Source organism: Amblyomma mixtum, chromosome 4 (assembly GCF_055824585.1).
Source record: "Amblyomma mixtum isolate Tamu chromosome 4, ASM5582458v1, whole genome shotgun sequence".
Lineage (NCBI taxonomy): Eukaryota > Metazoa > Arthropoda > Arachnida > Ixodida > Ixodidae > Amblyomma > Amblyomma mixtum.
The window spans coordinates 26,604,642-26,620,093 of record NC_143015.1 but is presented as its reverse complement, the minus strand read 5'-3'; the positions used below and the strand labels follow the sequence as shown (position 1 = coordinate 26,620,093).

At 50.2% G+C, this 15,452-nt stretch overlaps 1 protein-coding gene across 7 annotated transcripts in view; it reads left to right on the top strand.

The window, feature by feature from the left end:
* dachs (unconventional myosin-IXb-like dachs) overlaps window positions 1-15,452 on the top strand; it is a 392,239-nt gene that overhangs the window by 348,488 nt on the left and 28,299 nt on the right. For all 7 annotated transcript variants that reach the window (XM_089586296.1, XM_089586297.1, XM_089586294.1 and 4 more), the window contains 5 exons: window positions 10,492-10,566; window positions 11,483-11,567; window positions 12,050-12,156; window positions 13,424-13,666; window positions 14,583-14,730. In XM_089586296.1, the coding sequence (XP_089442422.1) occupies window positions 10,492-10,566; window positions 11,483-11,567; window positions 12,050-12,156; window positions 13,424-13,666; window positions 14,583-14,730 (658 nt within the window). The remainder of the gene's footprint in view (window positions 1-10,491; window positions 10,567-11,482; window positions 11,568-12,049; window positions 12,157-13,423; window positions 13,667-14,582; window positions 14,731-15,452) is intronic.

Genomic DNA, 15,452 nt, shown 5'->3' with positions numbered 1-15,452 from the left:
ATGGCTCGTTAGGCTGGTCCGTTCGTTCGTCGCCATTACTTAGGAACAGAATTCGCACAAAGTAAACGAGAAAAAAAAAAGAAGTCAACGCCAGACGCGAAATAAGGAAGCTCCCAGTTACGCAACGCGTGCGCAGAAACGCGGGCGCCGCAAAGTGGAACGTTTCGTCAGCCGACCCCTGCGCGAGTCTGAGCGTTGTGAGCCGCCGTCATCAAGTGGCAGCGGACCGTTAGCGTTTACGGCCGGCGCGAGATGAGGAGTCCACGTCCGAAAAACAAAAAAAAGGGGGAAAGAAGCTAGCGGGTTCCCGCCGGCGAAATAGCGATGATTAAACGATCGCCGGCGGGCACCCCTAGCACGGCTCCTTTGATGGCACCGGTTCATCTTCTTTCGCTCGGCGTCTGTTTACGTTTTCTCGTTGAGGCTTTTTCTTCCCTTACCTCGCTGCCTCGCCCCACAACCTGCGCGTTCGTGGCTTCTTCTTCTCCCCTGCGGCCACAACCACGGCCGGTCCCAAGCGCGCGCGACCGGCCCTGCCACAGCAGCTTTGAGGCCGTCGGGCGGCGCGCTCCGCCTGACGAGTGGCGACAGCCACCGCGGGCCTCGAAAACCGGATTCCCGCCGCGGCTTCTCTCTCTCTCCAAAGAACGCGGCTCTCGCCGGCGGGGTTTACGGCATTTCTGCCGCCGCTGACCCTGCCCTTTCGGTCTCCGTCCGCCTTTCCAATGCTTCTCACTTCTTTTGTTTGTTTTTTTGTACATCTTCCTGGCCGGGTTCTTTCATTTTGACATGTTTGAGCAATTTGCGTGTGCGGCGGTTTTTGCTTTTCTCGTTTTTGCTCGCGTATACTTTCGTAGCTCTTTTTCAAAGCCTTGCTTTCTATTCGATCTTTTTCCCCCTTCTTTGGCATCTCCCTCGTCTGTCTAGAATGTTTTCGCCGTATTGCATTTTTCTTACCCGTTTTCGTCCAGCGTTCGCGCGGTTTCTTGTGCTGTTCTCCTACCACCCCTCCCACTTCCATCCCCAGTCCGAGTCGATTCACGAAGGGCTTCTTGAGTCCACCTTCCCTCCCGGTCTCTTTCCTTGCCCTGTGCGCCGCAGACAGCTTGTTCCCTGGCTGGGCATCCGTCCCCTCAAAAGCCCCCCCCCCCCCCCCCCCCCCCCCCCCCCAATTTTGGTTGTCGTCGCAAACGCTAGAGCACCGTGACGAGACTGCCTTTGACCTTGCCTTCCACCCCCTTTCCTCACCACTGGACGGAGTTTGCGCAAAACAACGGTTTGTTGGTGCGAAGGAACAAAATCTTGAACTCGGCGAAGGCGATGCTCACTAGACCAGATGTGCCGAGTACCGCCACCGAAACACGAGAAGAGTGCCGCTACGGGTGTAACGGAAAACGCTGTTTGTACGGACGTGTTTTGACAGGTGCCTACAGAGACACACTTCTCGTGAAAGTGGTTTGCGAGAAAACGAAAACGAGATGCGGTTGCCCTCGTTCTCGAGGTTGTTCCTTTTAGCTCTCGTGGACTTCTTTCACAGCGGAAGTTGTAGAGAGGGGAAACGCATGTCTAGAACGACCGAACTGTGTGTTCCGCTGCTCCCAAAGCCGCAGCGAGCAGGAAGGTAAAAAAATCACGATGAAATCTTATGCCGCTAACTTCTCATGCTTACATCCATACCATTTTTAATCAAGTGTTATCGCTAGATATCTCGCGTGTTCAGCCCGAAACACGCCCAGAACATGTTCTAGACGAGCGTTTTGGCCTCTGTACGACCTTCGCTTCTGCAGGTTACACGCGTCGGCCGTCTGGATGGTATGGGTGGAAGATAGGAGCGCCCCGTTTGAAACGGGGTGGCAAGTTCCATCATGTTCGTTTTTTTTTATTTTTTTGTTGAACTGTGTTGTAAACTGTCATTAAAATTCTCTATTTTCTTTCAGTACGGTTTCCTGTACTGAAACGCGAAACCACAGCGCCTCACAGTAGTCCTGGAAAACTCCGGCCGAAACACTTCAAGAATGCTTACGTGTGCGAAAGCATTAAAGTACTGAGTCATGGCTATGACTACGAGACATGACCATCACTCTTCGTGCAAACTCGATACAGTCGCCGCGATGTCTCAGTGGTCACGGTGCTCGGCTGCTCACCCGAAAGACGCGGGTTCGATCCCGGCCGCGGCGGTCATATTTCGATGGAGGAGAAATGCTTGAGACCTGTGTGCTGTTGTTGTTGCTGTTGCGACTGGGAGAAGCATGAAAAGGAAATTGCACGGGCCTGCCAACTGGCTCGAGCTGAGCCACCACCGCTGCCACGTGCAGATAGACCCAGCAAACCAAAAACCTCTCAGAGACGTCAAAAGATCAGAGGAAAGAGAAAAAGAAAAGAAAAGACGCGCGTCGCAGCAACCCGCGTCCGCCGAAGCGGACGCTGGCTGAGAGAGAGAGAGAAAAGGACTGAAATGCAGGGAGGTTAACCAGGCGATGGCTGAAAAAACAGATAAGCGGCCGTAGCCGCGCTTCGTCACCACCTCTGTGCGACGTTAGTGCACGTTAAAGAACCCCATGAGATCGAAATTATCCGGAGCCCACAGCTGACGTCTCTCATAGCCTGGATCGCTTTGGGACGTTAAACTCCCACACGAAATTGGACACCTTACATTACGTTACTTGTAAAGTGCTGAGTTATGATACGTTGCAGAATGACTAGTCATGACTTTCATAGGGCACAGTACTTTACGTTTCATAATTCATGACTGTACATGTTCGCTTACGTATGTTAGTCATCATCCGAGTTTCGTGCCGTGGACAGCGACAGACGGTGGCATATAGCTTACATATAACTTTCACATTAAAAGAAAGGAGAAGAATGCACGCAGAAAGGTGCACATGAAGGCTGCAGCGGTCACTTCATGTGCAGCATGAGCGGTACGCTGCTGCGGAAGGGCTGGCGTCAGCACTATAGGCAAGGTGGTGTCAACTCAAGGCGGGCGGTACACAACCAAACGTATCCTAGGGCCCTTTCCAGAGAACATACTGTCATGCGTGCTGTGGTGGCGACAGCGGTGCCACGAACTATTTTTCACACGGCGCTCGGAACGAAAACACTATTCAAATGTTTTTATGAGGAAATTGGAAGCGAGCAGCACTCTCGGTAGACAGATGAACCTCCGACGTGACGCACAGGCTGTGAGGGAGTGGAGAGCTCCGGATCAATATCAACAATTACCCGTCTCACATGCTGCGACTAGAGCGAAAACATTCGGTGCAGTCGGTGACGCCGTGGTGCATTTTTCGGTCACTGCTTTCACACGCAACACGTACCCATGGCGAATTCTGTCGGAGAGACGCTGGATGTCCGCGTAGACAACCCATGATTAAACGCGACAGAAGCACTACTCGGAATGTGTTGGTGATGTTATGACCTGCGTACTTTTAGATGCGGGGCAATATTCCGTGTGTTTTGATTAGAATAAACAATTTTGCTTACGCCGCGGCAACAGCTCCCATGTGACCCCACGTCACGCGCCGTCTTGGCGCCCCCCATTGGTCAGTCGCAGAGCGAACATAGAATTCCTACCAGACGGAAACAGGCTAGACCGACGGCCAACCCCAGTTGCAGACAAAGGAATTCCCAGCGTCGCAGGCTTAAATCGCATGCATGTTAAACGGGTCTGGGCTGAACGAGGGACCTCCGGTTCTAAGCGCTGGACAACGGCGGCGAGGAAGGGATGAAGAAAGGATTGAAAAGAGGCAAACAGAAAAGGTCGGGATCCGCCGGGCTCGGATGCTGGGAATGCTGGGCAGTGTCAGGGTGCAAAAGCTGCTTACTTCGGCATCACTACAATTAATACTGGAAGTCCCAAAGGATCCTTCGATGCGCGCTTAATTGTTTACCGTATACGATTTGAAATGAAGGGAGAAAAAGTGTTGATTCTGCAACCGCACATACGTGAGCAGCATCTTTTCTGTTCAACGTTCGTTCCGAATCTTTCCCCGCGGAGCCCAAAACGAAGAAAAGAGAAGAAAAGTTCGCGGCGTCCACAAAAGAGCGCCGGATTAATGACGCCTGGAGCGAGCAGCACTTTTCTGCCCGCGGTGCCGAAAGCCTGCCATCGTCTCAAGAGAAGCTGTGCAGAGAAAGCGAGGGAGGGTGCATTCCTTCGCCTCCTCGTCGTTCGTTCGCGCATGCTCGCCGCCGAGAACGGAAGGCGCCGGCGATCTGCCGAATACGCCGGTCGCATTCTTCGGGGCCCCCTTTTATTCTCCTGCCTCGCAGGTACCCTTCCTGCTCCGTTGTTCGCTCGACATACGTGGCCCGTGTTGTGCGCTTCTTTATTCGCCGCTGCGGCTTCCCCTCGTTGCCGCCCGGGGTGCTGGTGGTCCCCCCACCTGCAGCCTTGGAGGAGGAGGGGCAGGGTCTCCCCCTGTCGAGCGGCAGCAGGGGTGTGTAATTTGTTACGGCGCCCCCCTTCCAGCCGGTGGCTGCCGCCGCTGCTCATAAACCAGGAGCGTTGCCCCCGGCCATCCGGCGCGAAGAGGGGAGCCACAACGAGGTTTCCGCAGCTCTGCTGCCGAGGAACGTGGCGGTCATACGCGCTCATGGGATGGCGATAGGGTTCGCCAGCTCGGCTCTGCAACGCGACGGAAACAGAATAGAGGGTATTAAATAGCGGACCCGAGCTTGGGCTTGGAAATGCAGCGCCATTTCGCCTGTAAAGTGAAGTGCGGAATGGTAATCTCGGAAAATTAATTTTATTCATACTTTTAATAACGTCAGCAGAAGCATAAAAGCCGTAATAAATAATAAAAATAACGCATTACATTAAATTGACCACGTGACTTTTTTTTTCGAACATCCCGCGCTTTCCGGCCGTATCTCCCTGGCGGCCGTCCAAATCCAGAACGAATCTTAAAATTTCGGGAGTTTCATCGCTACTATTTGAGGTGTGGGCGTCTTGAGACAACTGAAAAGCTTTCTGCACCACCTACACCTTGCTTCGACGGACGCCGCCTTGTTGCCCGACCCTATCCAATGTCCGGGGGCCAAGTTATTTCGCCGGTTTTGGGCTAGCGTTGCCCGCTAAAATTACAGACGACGCACCATGGTGACTTTGGCGGAAGGGGGACCGTAATGCTGTCACATTGATAAAGAAATGAAAGAAGCTATATTGTACACTTCTATGCCGCACCAGATGAGCTATGTGCTGCGGGCCGCCTTTCGCGATTTACCATCGCATCGTCGCCGTATCACGTACAAGTCGCGCCGACCCAGGAACAAAGTGCGCATCTCCGTGAATGTATTCATGCAGTGGCCTCAGGAGCTCGTCAGCTAAAGCAGCTCGTTCTTTGTAAACAACGTTAATCTCCCGTCTGCATTGGCCCCAAGCCTTCCGCTGGAGCTCTGCTTGGGTCATACTACATGCCACGTCATGTCACTTGCATGTGCTCATTAATGCCGTCCGGCCTCCCGGCAATGGCCCGCCGCCTCGCGGGCGTACCCTGCCCAAAGTTCGCGCTAAAAGACCCGAAGACTCCTCTACCGCGCCTCGGCGTCATGGAGGAAAAAAAACAGTTTTTTTTCCTCCATGCTCGGCGTAGAGATGGTCCGGAAGCTCGCGAGCGCCGCCTCGCGTCCACACTCACCTGACGGAGATTCTTCGGATCCACTTCACTCCACGCTCCAACCTGTCGGCTGTCTGTTCTCCCGCTTTGCATGCTCGTCTGTTTTTGGTGTTGTTTCTGCATCGATCAATTTTTTTTTCGTTGGTTTGCCTCCCGCGGAGACAGTGATGGCCGTGATTGACGCGCAAACGTGATCCCATGTCCCGTTTGCCGAGGAGAGATGAGGCCCCTCAGGGGGACCATCAAAAGGGCCGAACGGACGGACGGACGCGCGCGTGCGCAAACTGGACGGAGTCGCATACCTGGAGAGGACGCCGCCGAGTGCCTCGTTAAATAGCGGCGCACAGCGTCGTGAGAGCCCCCTTGCGTGGGGTCCGCTAGTGCAAACCAATCCCTCCGTTCGGTCACGGGCTCATCGCTCATCTCTACCTTATTTGACTGGCACTGACCGCCCGCCGGTTACTGCAGCCAGCAATGGCCGACTATAGAGGGCCTTTCTTCGCACAGGCATAAAGTATCTGTATTGCTGTTTCATCTCTCAATCTTTATAGTGCTGTAGCAGTCTACAGTTCTGTAATTCGGAGCAAGTCATTGCCTGTATGTTAGTCTGCATACGTGGGGATTTCAAAAGCATCTCAACCGATCCTGTTGTCTCTCCAGATTTAAAAAAAGAGGAAGAGTGCTACCTGCCCACCGTGGCAGGTGGGCCACCCGCTTTATCGTTACACGGACGGATGCCGGCTTTTTTCGTGACTGGAACTTGTTAGTTCTGTCGCATTAATAAGCCGGAACCCATTCGATGATGTGTGCAGTCAAGGGCGTGGCTTAACTAAGCCGCGTTCAGTCCAACATCTACGAACTTCAGTTCTTCTGTTGCTTGCCATACTTCCATGTTTCAATATAGTGAGCAAACGACAAAGAGACTGTCCCGACGCGTGGCTGTCCTCGTGGCTTCTTGGTCGCCAACATTGTCTTTCCGACGACAGCTTAGTGTGGACATGTTTCCAGCGACGGGTGCCTTCTCACAGGTCAACCATCATCGTCCTATGTCGCAATGTATGAGTCCCCTCTTCGCCTGTGGGTTGACACAGGCGTGGTGAGGATGTGCCCTGCGCGGTCACGAGACTCAGTGGGCGTGGCTATTGTATGGCACTTGGCGTTTTGGATTTTTAAAAAATTCAGTGAACTTTTTTCAGTGCTTGTTTCAGAGAGCAATGCTCAGTTTTTTTTCAGCGAATATTGTTGTCTACAAAAGAATTTTTTTTTACAGCTAAAGCTGTGGCATAACATTGGTTTAGCCGCATAGCCTTTCTCTATATACATTTGCCTTTCTCTATAACCTCCCCTGATAGCCAAAGAGACCGCGGCGGTTATATGTTGTGCGCTTCGCGTCTCCTTACAAAGTGATTTCCCCTCCTTGTATCTAAAAAAATATCATAGCATCGGAACTGTTACCGACATGTGGCACCACAAATGTGAATCATTTTGTGAGTGGCCCTGACAACTTCCGGAGCAGTGCTCTGAACACACATCGGTCATAAATTATGGGAAAACTGAACAAACTTGAAAATTCTTCATCTCGAGAGATTTAGATTGCTCTGCATACCACCGGGGAGGAATTTGCTGGTTTAAATTTGTTACAAACAGGTGCCTTGCGGTGAAACACACATTCCACGCGTCTTCAAGTGTTAGCGTCCGCCTGTTGCTCTAGAGTATAACGTGAAAACTGGATCTGTGCCTGTGAATGAAAGCGTGAGCTACAAAGCCATAAGAGATGTGTATTACAGCTGCGTCTGGATAACATGCCAAAATCTGGCATGAAAGGCTCCAGCGTATCGGTCACCTCGCATAATATTAAGATTTTGCACCTTCGTGCATGCGTGAGTTTGGGAGGAAGCTTCAAAAATTTCCTCCCAACACCGCGTCCACCTTTATTATTTTTTTTTCGCTTGCGGGTTGAATAGTGTGGGTAACACTGTTAAGGTGGCAGCTTGGGCTTGTTGGTAACACATGTCAACAAGAATAGCGCAGGAACAGAACAAGGACAAGCAAGGACACACACGAGCGCTCGTGTGTGTCCTTGCTTGTCCTTGTTCTGTTCCTGCGCTATTTTTGTTGACATGTGTAACATTGTTACTTTTTTCAGAGTTTTTGAAGTAGCTTTGCTGAAGTTTTCAGAGCACGCACTCTTTTGTTTTTCTTTTCATTTATTTATTTTGCATAAATGAGCTACCTTTCTTAAATCTTGACAACGATACGCATAGAAAGCGTACAAACAATTGTATTCCCAACACAAAAAAGCGCATCGCCAATGCTAGCACCAGACTGTGTTCTTGCAGATTTCTTTATCGCCACAGATGCTTTTGGGAAGTTGTACTAAACATTTTTAAATTCAACTGGAAATGGTGAGAAACATCATTGCATGTTGGTTGACATGGCAAGCCAGAATGTTTGATTGTGTCTGTGCACATAATGTTTCATAGGAAATCCCAGTGATAGCGAACTGGAAGATGTTGGACTAGCGTGTTGTTTGAAGGTTTGTTTATTTAGCATAAAGCATGAAATACGAACACGCAACTTCAGGGACCCAACAAAAACTATTTAAGGGTCCCAACCATTGTAAGCTAACACATACCATGTTGACAACAGAAAAATAATAATGTAACTATTTAGCAGTAAACATATTAGAGCAGTAGCCACTTCACGCTAGTGAAAACATCAAGTAAACACATGTTATTTTCAGATCAAGAGCACTAGCCAAAGCACTAAAGCATATAGAGTAAAATCAGTTGAGTCGAAATTTCCGGAGCCCTCCACTACGGCGTCTCTCATAGCCTTAGTCACTTTGGGACGTTAAACCCCATAAACCAAACCAAACCTAAAATCAGTTGAGTACACGGGCGTCCGCAGAATTTTTTGCAGGGGGGGGCCCATTGGTTATTGGCGCCGGAGGGGGGGGGGGGGGGGGTATATTCGTAGCAAAAAGGCACTATTTGCGGAGTGAATTTATTTATTTATATATAAATAAAAAATAAGTAAAATACACACATGAAAGAAAAATTACAAACAGCAAATTAAAGCGCGGCTAGGAGAGATACATTGGAGCTTATCAACGAAGAAACCATTAAAACTAATAAAAAATGCAAAAAGATACTATCACTTCATGGAGAAGTGTGCTCAGTCTTGCTGCATACGGGTTCTCGACTCACCCGGATTGATGACCAGCACACAGCACAATATGTTCACAAACACGCAACTACAGTCACTCACTCACTCAGTCTGCCTTGAACAGCAACTGTAGGCGCCTCGGATTTTTCTGGGCGAATTGCATAATTACACGGGTGATAAATTCATTTCAGTGCTTCATTACACGCTCTCGGTGCACACTCGTCATACATATCGATTGGAAAAACGGTTGAACGCGTACGTCGAAAACAAAAGATGACTATATATACAACGAAAACTTATTTACAAGATAAATGCACGCTTGCAGCTTCATACACCTCGCTCCATCTTGCTCGCGCATCCGCACAGTCGAGCAACGGCCCACACACTGCTCGCCGCTCGTCGTTTTCTCGTCCGCTGTCTTGGTTGTTCTCAGCTTCGTTGACAACCGGCCACTAAAAACACGGAAGCACAAACACAGAGGCGCGCACACGTGCAAGGGCTTACTTGCCGCAATATCCCCGAATGCGCACTCTGGGGGTGAAAGGAACGCCGCGTGACTTCCGAGGGGAAGGGACACTCGTGACTCGCCACTCCGGTCGGAAAATTTGTTTTTGTGTTTTTATGGGGTTCAGAGCCCCAAAACGACTCAGGCTATATGAGGGACGGTGTAGTACAGAGTTCCGGATAATGTCGACCACCTGGGTCTGTTTACCATGCACTGACATCGCACAGTACATGGGCGCTGTTGTGATTTGAGGCCCAGCCAGAGGGGACAGGCGAGCCAGGCAGGCGCCATCGGGCTGCGTTGACCACAGGCGCTGGTTTTCGGAGAAGACGTAAGGAACGCTGGTGTGGGGCGCCTCTGGAGACTGCGTCGCCGTGAACAAAAGCAGCTAATCCCCTTCGCCGAAGATTCTGAAAGTGGCGCTTCTACCGAACTGCGCTCTCCCGAGGATCGGAGGAGACAGCGAGCGGCGGCGGCGCCGTCTGATTGCCCGCTTGCCACTGAGCACCCCGACAAAGTGGGGGTGGACACGGCTGATTTGTCCTTCCCTCCTGAAGAATTCATCGGTGGCCGGCGTACGAAGGCGAAAACAAGATGCCCTGTGCACTGTCTGCCTCCGTGTCGCTTTCTCTCTAGAGATCAAAGAAACGACACCCATCTCAAGACGGCTCGAAACACATGCTCGCCGGTGCCGCTGTATGTGTGCAACAGGTCGCCCTTTAGTAGAGCTAACGATGGCGTGGTTTGAAAACGGCGGAACGACGCGCGCCCGGACGCGGCATTTCGCAGATGTGACCCAAAGCGTGGAAGCGGGGCTGCTTTCACCCTTTTGGCTGAGCGCACCACCGCCCCTGGCGTGCGGCCATCACTCACGGTTCGAGTGAGTGATTTTCCAGGGGGGTGCAGCCGCCCCCCCTTGCCCCCCCCTCCGGACGCCCATGGTTGAGTAGAAAAGGTTTTGTTTTTGAAAGGTATGAAGAGTAGGTGAAATCTGAACGTTATGATCAAGATTATTCCACAAATAAGTACCGATAAATCCTAGTGTTTGTCGACCATAATTAGTGTGCATTATAGAAAGCAAGAGCCGATGTGGTGTAGTAGACCTGTTTGTGCGTAGTGAGTGGCGAAGGCGTACTGTTGTTATGTTTTGTGAATGATGTGATAAATCAGCGAAGTGGTTTCTCTCTCTCTCTCTCGCAGGGTCACTTCATCGAGGTGCAGGTGACCGATGGTGCCCTTTACAGAACAAAGATTCACTGCTACTTCCTCGATCAGGTGGGTGCACGGCACAGTCCCGAAGAACGCCGCTGTTTCTCAGCGCTGTCTAAGTGAAGGGCTGCTCTGAAAACTACTTTTTCTCCATCCTTAGTTAAGTTAAGTGGTCCATAACACAGACAGCTTCGTCGCAGCATCCAGTTTTCCGGGTGTCTCTGCACAGATTTGACAACGCTCACAACTTAAGCTTATGTTGAATACTAAATCACACAGGTTCTGTTTTACATTAATTTTATATATATCGCTATGTAGCGTTTGGCACGTTGGCAGTATCGCTGTGGTCAAAGTAAAACGATTGCTATGTACCAGCATATATAATGGTATTATAATGGTATTATATATACGAGTGTATATAAAGGTGATGATTAGTGTGTCATTCTTAGAAATCGAACGCAGCCTCGGTGTCGCAAGCAACGTTGCCAGTGCTCAACATGGCCTTCCCATCCAGAAAGAAATTAGAAAAAAAAAAAGCTTATTTTGAATCAACTCTTCTTCCTCATTTACAATACCTGTCTTAAGCTTGCTCAGATGATGAGAAACTCAAACCACTTTTTTAAATAACAATGCAAGAACTCCTCTTAAGCATCCACAAAGTTGCACTGCAAAGTAGGAGAGCGTGCAGTATATGTGGGATCAATACATTAAATGAAATTAAAAATTCGCTTCTCCATAGCAACCTGCAAATCGCTCTGGTCGGTTATGACAAAAAAAAATTGAAAACAGACTTATAGAGTGGATACTTGCCTGGTTGTATGAACTGACCTTTATGAAAATAGTTAACAGTGGTTTGGAGAATGTTAGAGCTGTTTTCCGGAACTACTGTGCTGCATGGTCAGTTTTACGGTGGCGCTTCTGAAGTTGTCCTTCCTCTCATGCTTGTTCTTCGCCTTTCGTTTTCCTTACCCCTGGGCTGCAGACGCGGGTGGTGCGGCCTCTGCCCAATGAGAAGAACTACCACATTTTCTACCAAATGCTGGCCGGCCTCAACCAGGAGGAGAGAAGTACGTACAGAACATGCGTCCTCTAAAATGTTTATTTGCTGAATGCTACCAATATTCCTTGGCACTCTCCGAGTTGCCATTTAGCCATGTTATTAACACATGTCCTCGGTGAATGTGGCAAACTTGACAGCTTCATGTAGCAGAACAGAAAAAGTTTTAACGCAACAGCGTTAAAGGCAGGCCTTGTGTGGCGTGGCATAAAAAGAAAATGAAATGAAAAATAAAGTAAAAAACAACAGTGTCCATGTCTGTGAACTGATATAAAAAGGGGACCTCAAGCTGCTGATCGGACCCATTAAAGCTTCTGCATCACACTCTTAATGTGTAGCCCAGCTGTCCCCCAAATTTTCTGTCCTGAATTTTTTAGCACGTCGAAGATGTGGTGCCGGCATCCCAGCGGGCCACGACTGTTCCCGTTCGCTGCACCGGCTTGCAGTTCCTGCCCGTGGACGTATAACCCGTTGACTTTGCAACATTCGCAGGCAAGCTGCACCTGGACGGTTACTCGGTGCAGAACCTTCGTTACCTGAACCGCGGAGACGTCAGCCAGAACGAGGCGCAGGATGCCACGCGCTTCGAAGCCTGGAAGGTGAGCCACTCTATGTCTGGCTTGCTCAGCGGCCCTATATACCCTGTGCACCCCCTCTAATGGCCCTCGTCTGCTTTTGGCATTGACTAGCACGAACCCAAGCAGCACAGGTGATTGACCCAGTATTGGGTCAATCACCTTGTCCCGTCGTTTTCCTCTCTCTTGTCCCTGTTGTGGCGCTGTTTTCTTCAGGAATGCACCAACTCACTCAACTCGCCGTTTCACTGAAGCCCAACATTGGAAACACATTGGCAAAGGCCAGTCGTACAAAGGACCAGAGTGAAACCATCCACTTCCGATTCTGTGCCCCTTGGAAACATTCAGTCCCCCCCGATTCCCTTGCTAGCTTGGCACGAATCGCTGAGAAAGGAAAATTAACACTGCACTCAGCACACTGAAGGTTGGAAGGTAAGGGCGTAGGGCGTTGTTCAGTGCGCCGATGTAGAGCTGAATTATCGGAGATGTAGGGGAGCTCATTGAAAGTTCGTTGGTAAATGAATATGGCAGCTTAAGTCATGGCATTGGTGCGACACGATTGCAAAAGTTTCTCGAATATTTTCAGGCTAGTTTAAAAACAAAGCTGGCAATAAATGGGCTTAATCACTCAGGAGTTGAGAGAGACGAGGCTGTGAAGTGACGACATTCTCGAAAGTGATGCGTTATGCCAGTATATTCCATGCTAATAAATATCACCGAATAGCCGCCACCATTCATGGTACAGTTGTGTGTCTTGAAGGTCTTCTCACACCCATCATGCTTGCAGCTAGAAACAATAAGGTGGTCTTTCTGGGTGAATGGGAAACGCTTAATGAAGTTCGCCACCATTCGTGAAACAGCTGTGCTTCAAGAAGGTTTGGATTCTCTCCTCATTCCCCTGATGCATTCAGTGCAGTCGTGTGGCATCTCTGTTTTCTTCGAAGACACAAGGACGACCTGGCACTCCAAATTCTCGACATGCTGTAAACACAGCAGGGCGACACAAAGTCCCATCTTCTAGATCGAAACTGAAGTTAGAGCAAAACACGTGCTTCACGCTCAAGTGCACTATAATAAGGGGGCGCTGAGCTTCTCTAGAGTTTCTCAGTCAGAAAGGGTTGATGTGAAATTAATGTTGACCATTCCCTCAAAGACTTCATGGCCGATACGGAGGAGGGCATTTACTGTGTGTCTCTTTCCTGGGCAGTGAGGCGGCTGACAACCCTCTGAGCTGTGCAGCATTACTCGTGCGCTAGACGAGGAGGCTATAAAGAGGTCATGCCATGCGCAGACGTGCCTGTCGGTGCTGGGCATCCCGTTCCTGGACGTGGTGCGTGTGCTGGCGGCCGTGCTGCTGTTGGGCAACGTGCAGTTCTCCGAGGCCGATCACCACCAGCTTGAGCCCAAGGGTGGCGAGGTGAAGGCCGTCGCCGCGCTGCTGGGCGTCGCCAGCGGGGCACTCTTCCAGGGGCTCACCTCACGTACGCGCTCTGTACGCGGACAGCTCGTCAAGACCGCCACGGATGCCGGAACGGTGAGCAAACGAGTAACGCCACGACGTGCAACTTGCACGTCGTAGCATTCCGGGAGGCAGAACGCTCTTCAAACTTATGCTAAACAGCTTGTGGTCTTCTTTGGCTATGCACTGAGGAAGTCGCCAAAAAAGAACCTGTGTGTTTTCATTCTCATGCGGGCTGAAGAGTAACATGTTTAGCACCCTGCATGCATTGGACAAAGGGAATTTTCTACGGATATTGGTAATTAAGTTTCTGGCTGCTTTCCCTGCATCATAATCATCATCATCAACCTGACTACGCCCATTCCAGGGCAGAGGCATCTCCCATGTCTCTCCAATTAACCCTGTTCTTTGCCATTTGCGGCCACTGTATCCCCGCAAACATCTTAATCTCATCCGCCCACCTAACTTTCTGCCGGCTCCTGCCACGTTTCCCTTCCCTTGGAATCCACTCTGTTACCAGTGGTTATCTTGCCTGTGCATTAGTGCCCTGCCCAAGCTCATTTCTTCCTCTTGATTTCAATTAAGATATCATTAATCGGCGTTTGTTTTCTCACCCACTCTGCCCGCTTCCGGTCTTTTAATATTGCCCTGCATTGACTGCCAGTACATTAGTTCACCCTCACCCAATCCCTGTCTCAAGTCTCAGCTCTAAACCGCCCATTTCTTGGGTTAGCTGCCCCACTCCATGGTAGTAGTAGCAGGATCTACACACATAAGGAAGGTTTCGTGAAAGCATGTCTCACGTATATGCTGGCCTTTAAAGTCGGACTTTATGCTTCATTAAAGACATTTTCTCTTCCACGCTGCTGCTGATAATGACAATGGCAAGCACAATAAAGCAACATTTTTGTCATAGTGCAGCAGTCAGTTCCTTCGCTGCCTCTCTGAAGGAGCGTCGTCGCTGAGGCCTTCTCCCTCTCTGGTGTCGCAGGCGAGCCAGGTGCGTGATGCGTTGGCCAAGGCACTCTACTGTCGCACTGTGGCCACCATCGTGCGGCGGGCCAACAGCCTCAAGCGCATGGGCTCCACCTCGGGAACGCTCAGCTCCGACTCCAACGAGTCCGTGCACAACCACACTGGTGAGGCACCCTTCGATGCTCTCTCATGCTCTCTGCAAAAGCACTTCGCTGCACCTGCTCATCTGCTCGGCTCCTAGAGCATTTGACTGTCTAGAGTGAGTTGCACAACCTAAGCATATATAGGCTGGTTTAGCTATTTAGCTCTGTATATGCTTTATTTTTCTGATGCAAGCCAGCACAGTGGCTAAGTCGTTGTGGCACTCAGATGCTGGCCCGAAAGACGCGGGTTCGAACTCGGCTGCGACAATCACATTTCCACGGCAGCGAAATGCTAGAGGCCTGTTTACTGTGCAATGTCAGTGCACGTTAAAGAACCCCAGGAGGTCAAAATTATCAGGAGCCCTCTGTTATGGTGTCCCTCATAGCGTGATTCGCTTTGGTATGTTAAACCCCATAAACAAAACCATATTTTTGTGATGCAGAAGTTGCACTTCATTCCTCTTCTTTCTTTCATAGGCACATGGTTTTGTGGTATTCGTGGCCTGCATGAGCACAACAAACTGCAGGGATTCAGTTCAGTTCTTTATTTCCAGAAATAATGGATCCTGGAAAGGGTCAAGAGCTAAAGCTGTTTCGACAGCTTGACTAGGCCCATGACCCCTTCCTCACCCTACTTGTGAATGAATGCATAAGTGACAGCTGGGCTAGCGTGTTTGAATGCACTGGCCTCTATGGGAGATCCTGCAATAACAAGAGCAGCAAAGGGGAGGCTCAGCAACTGT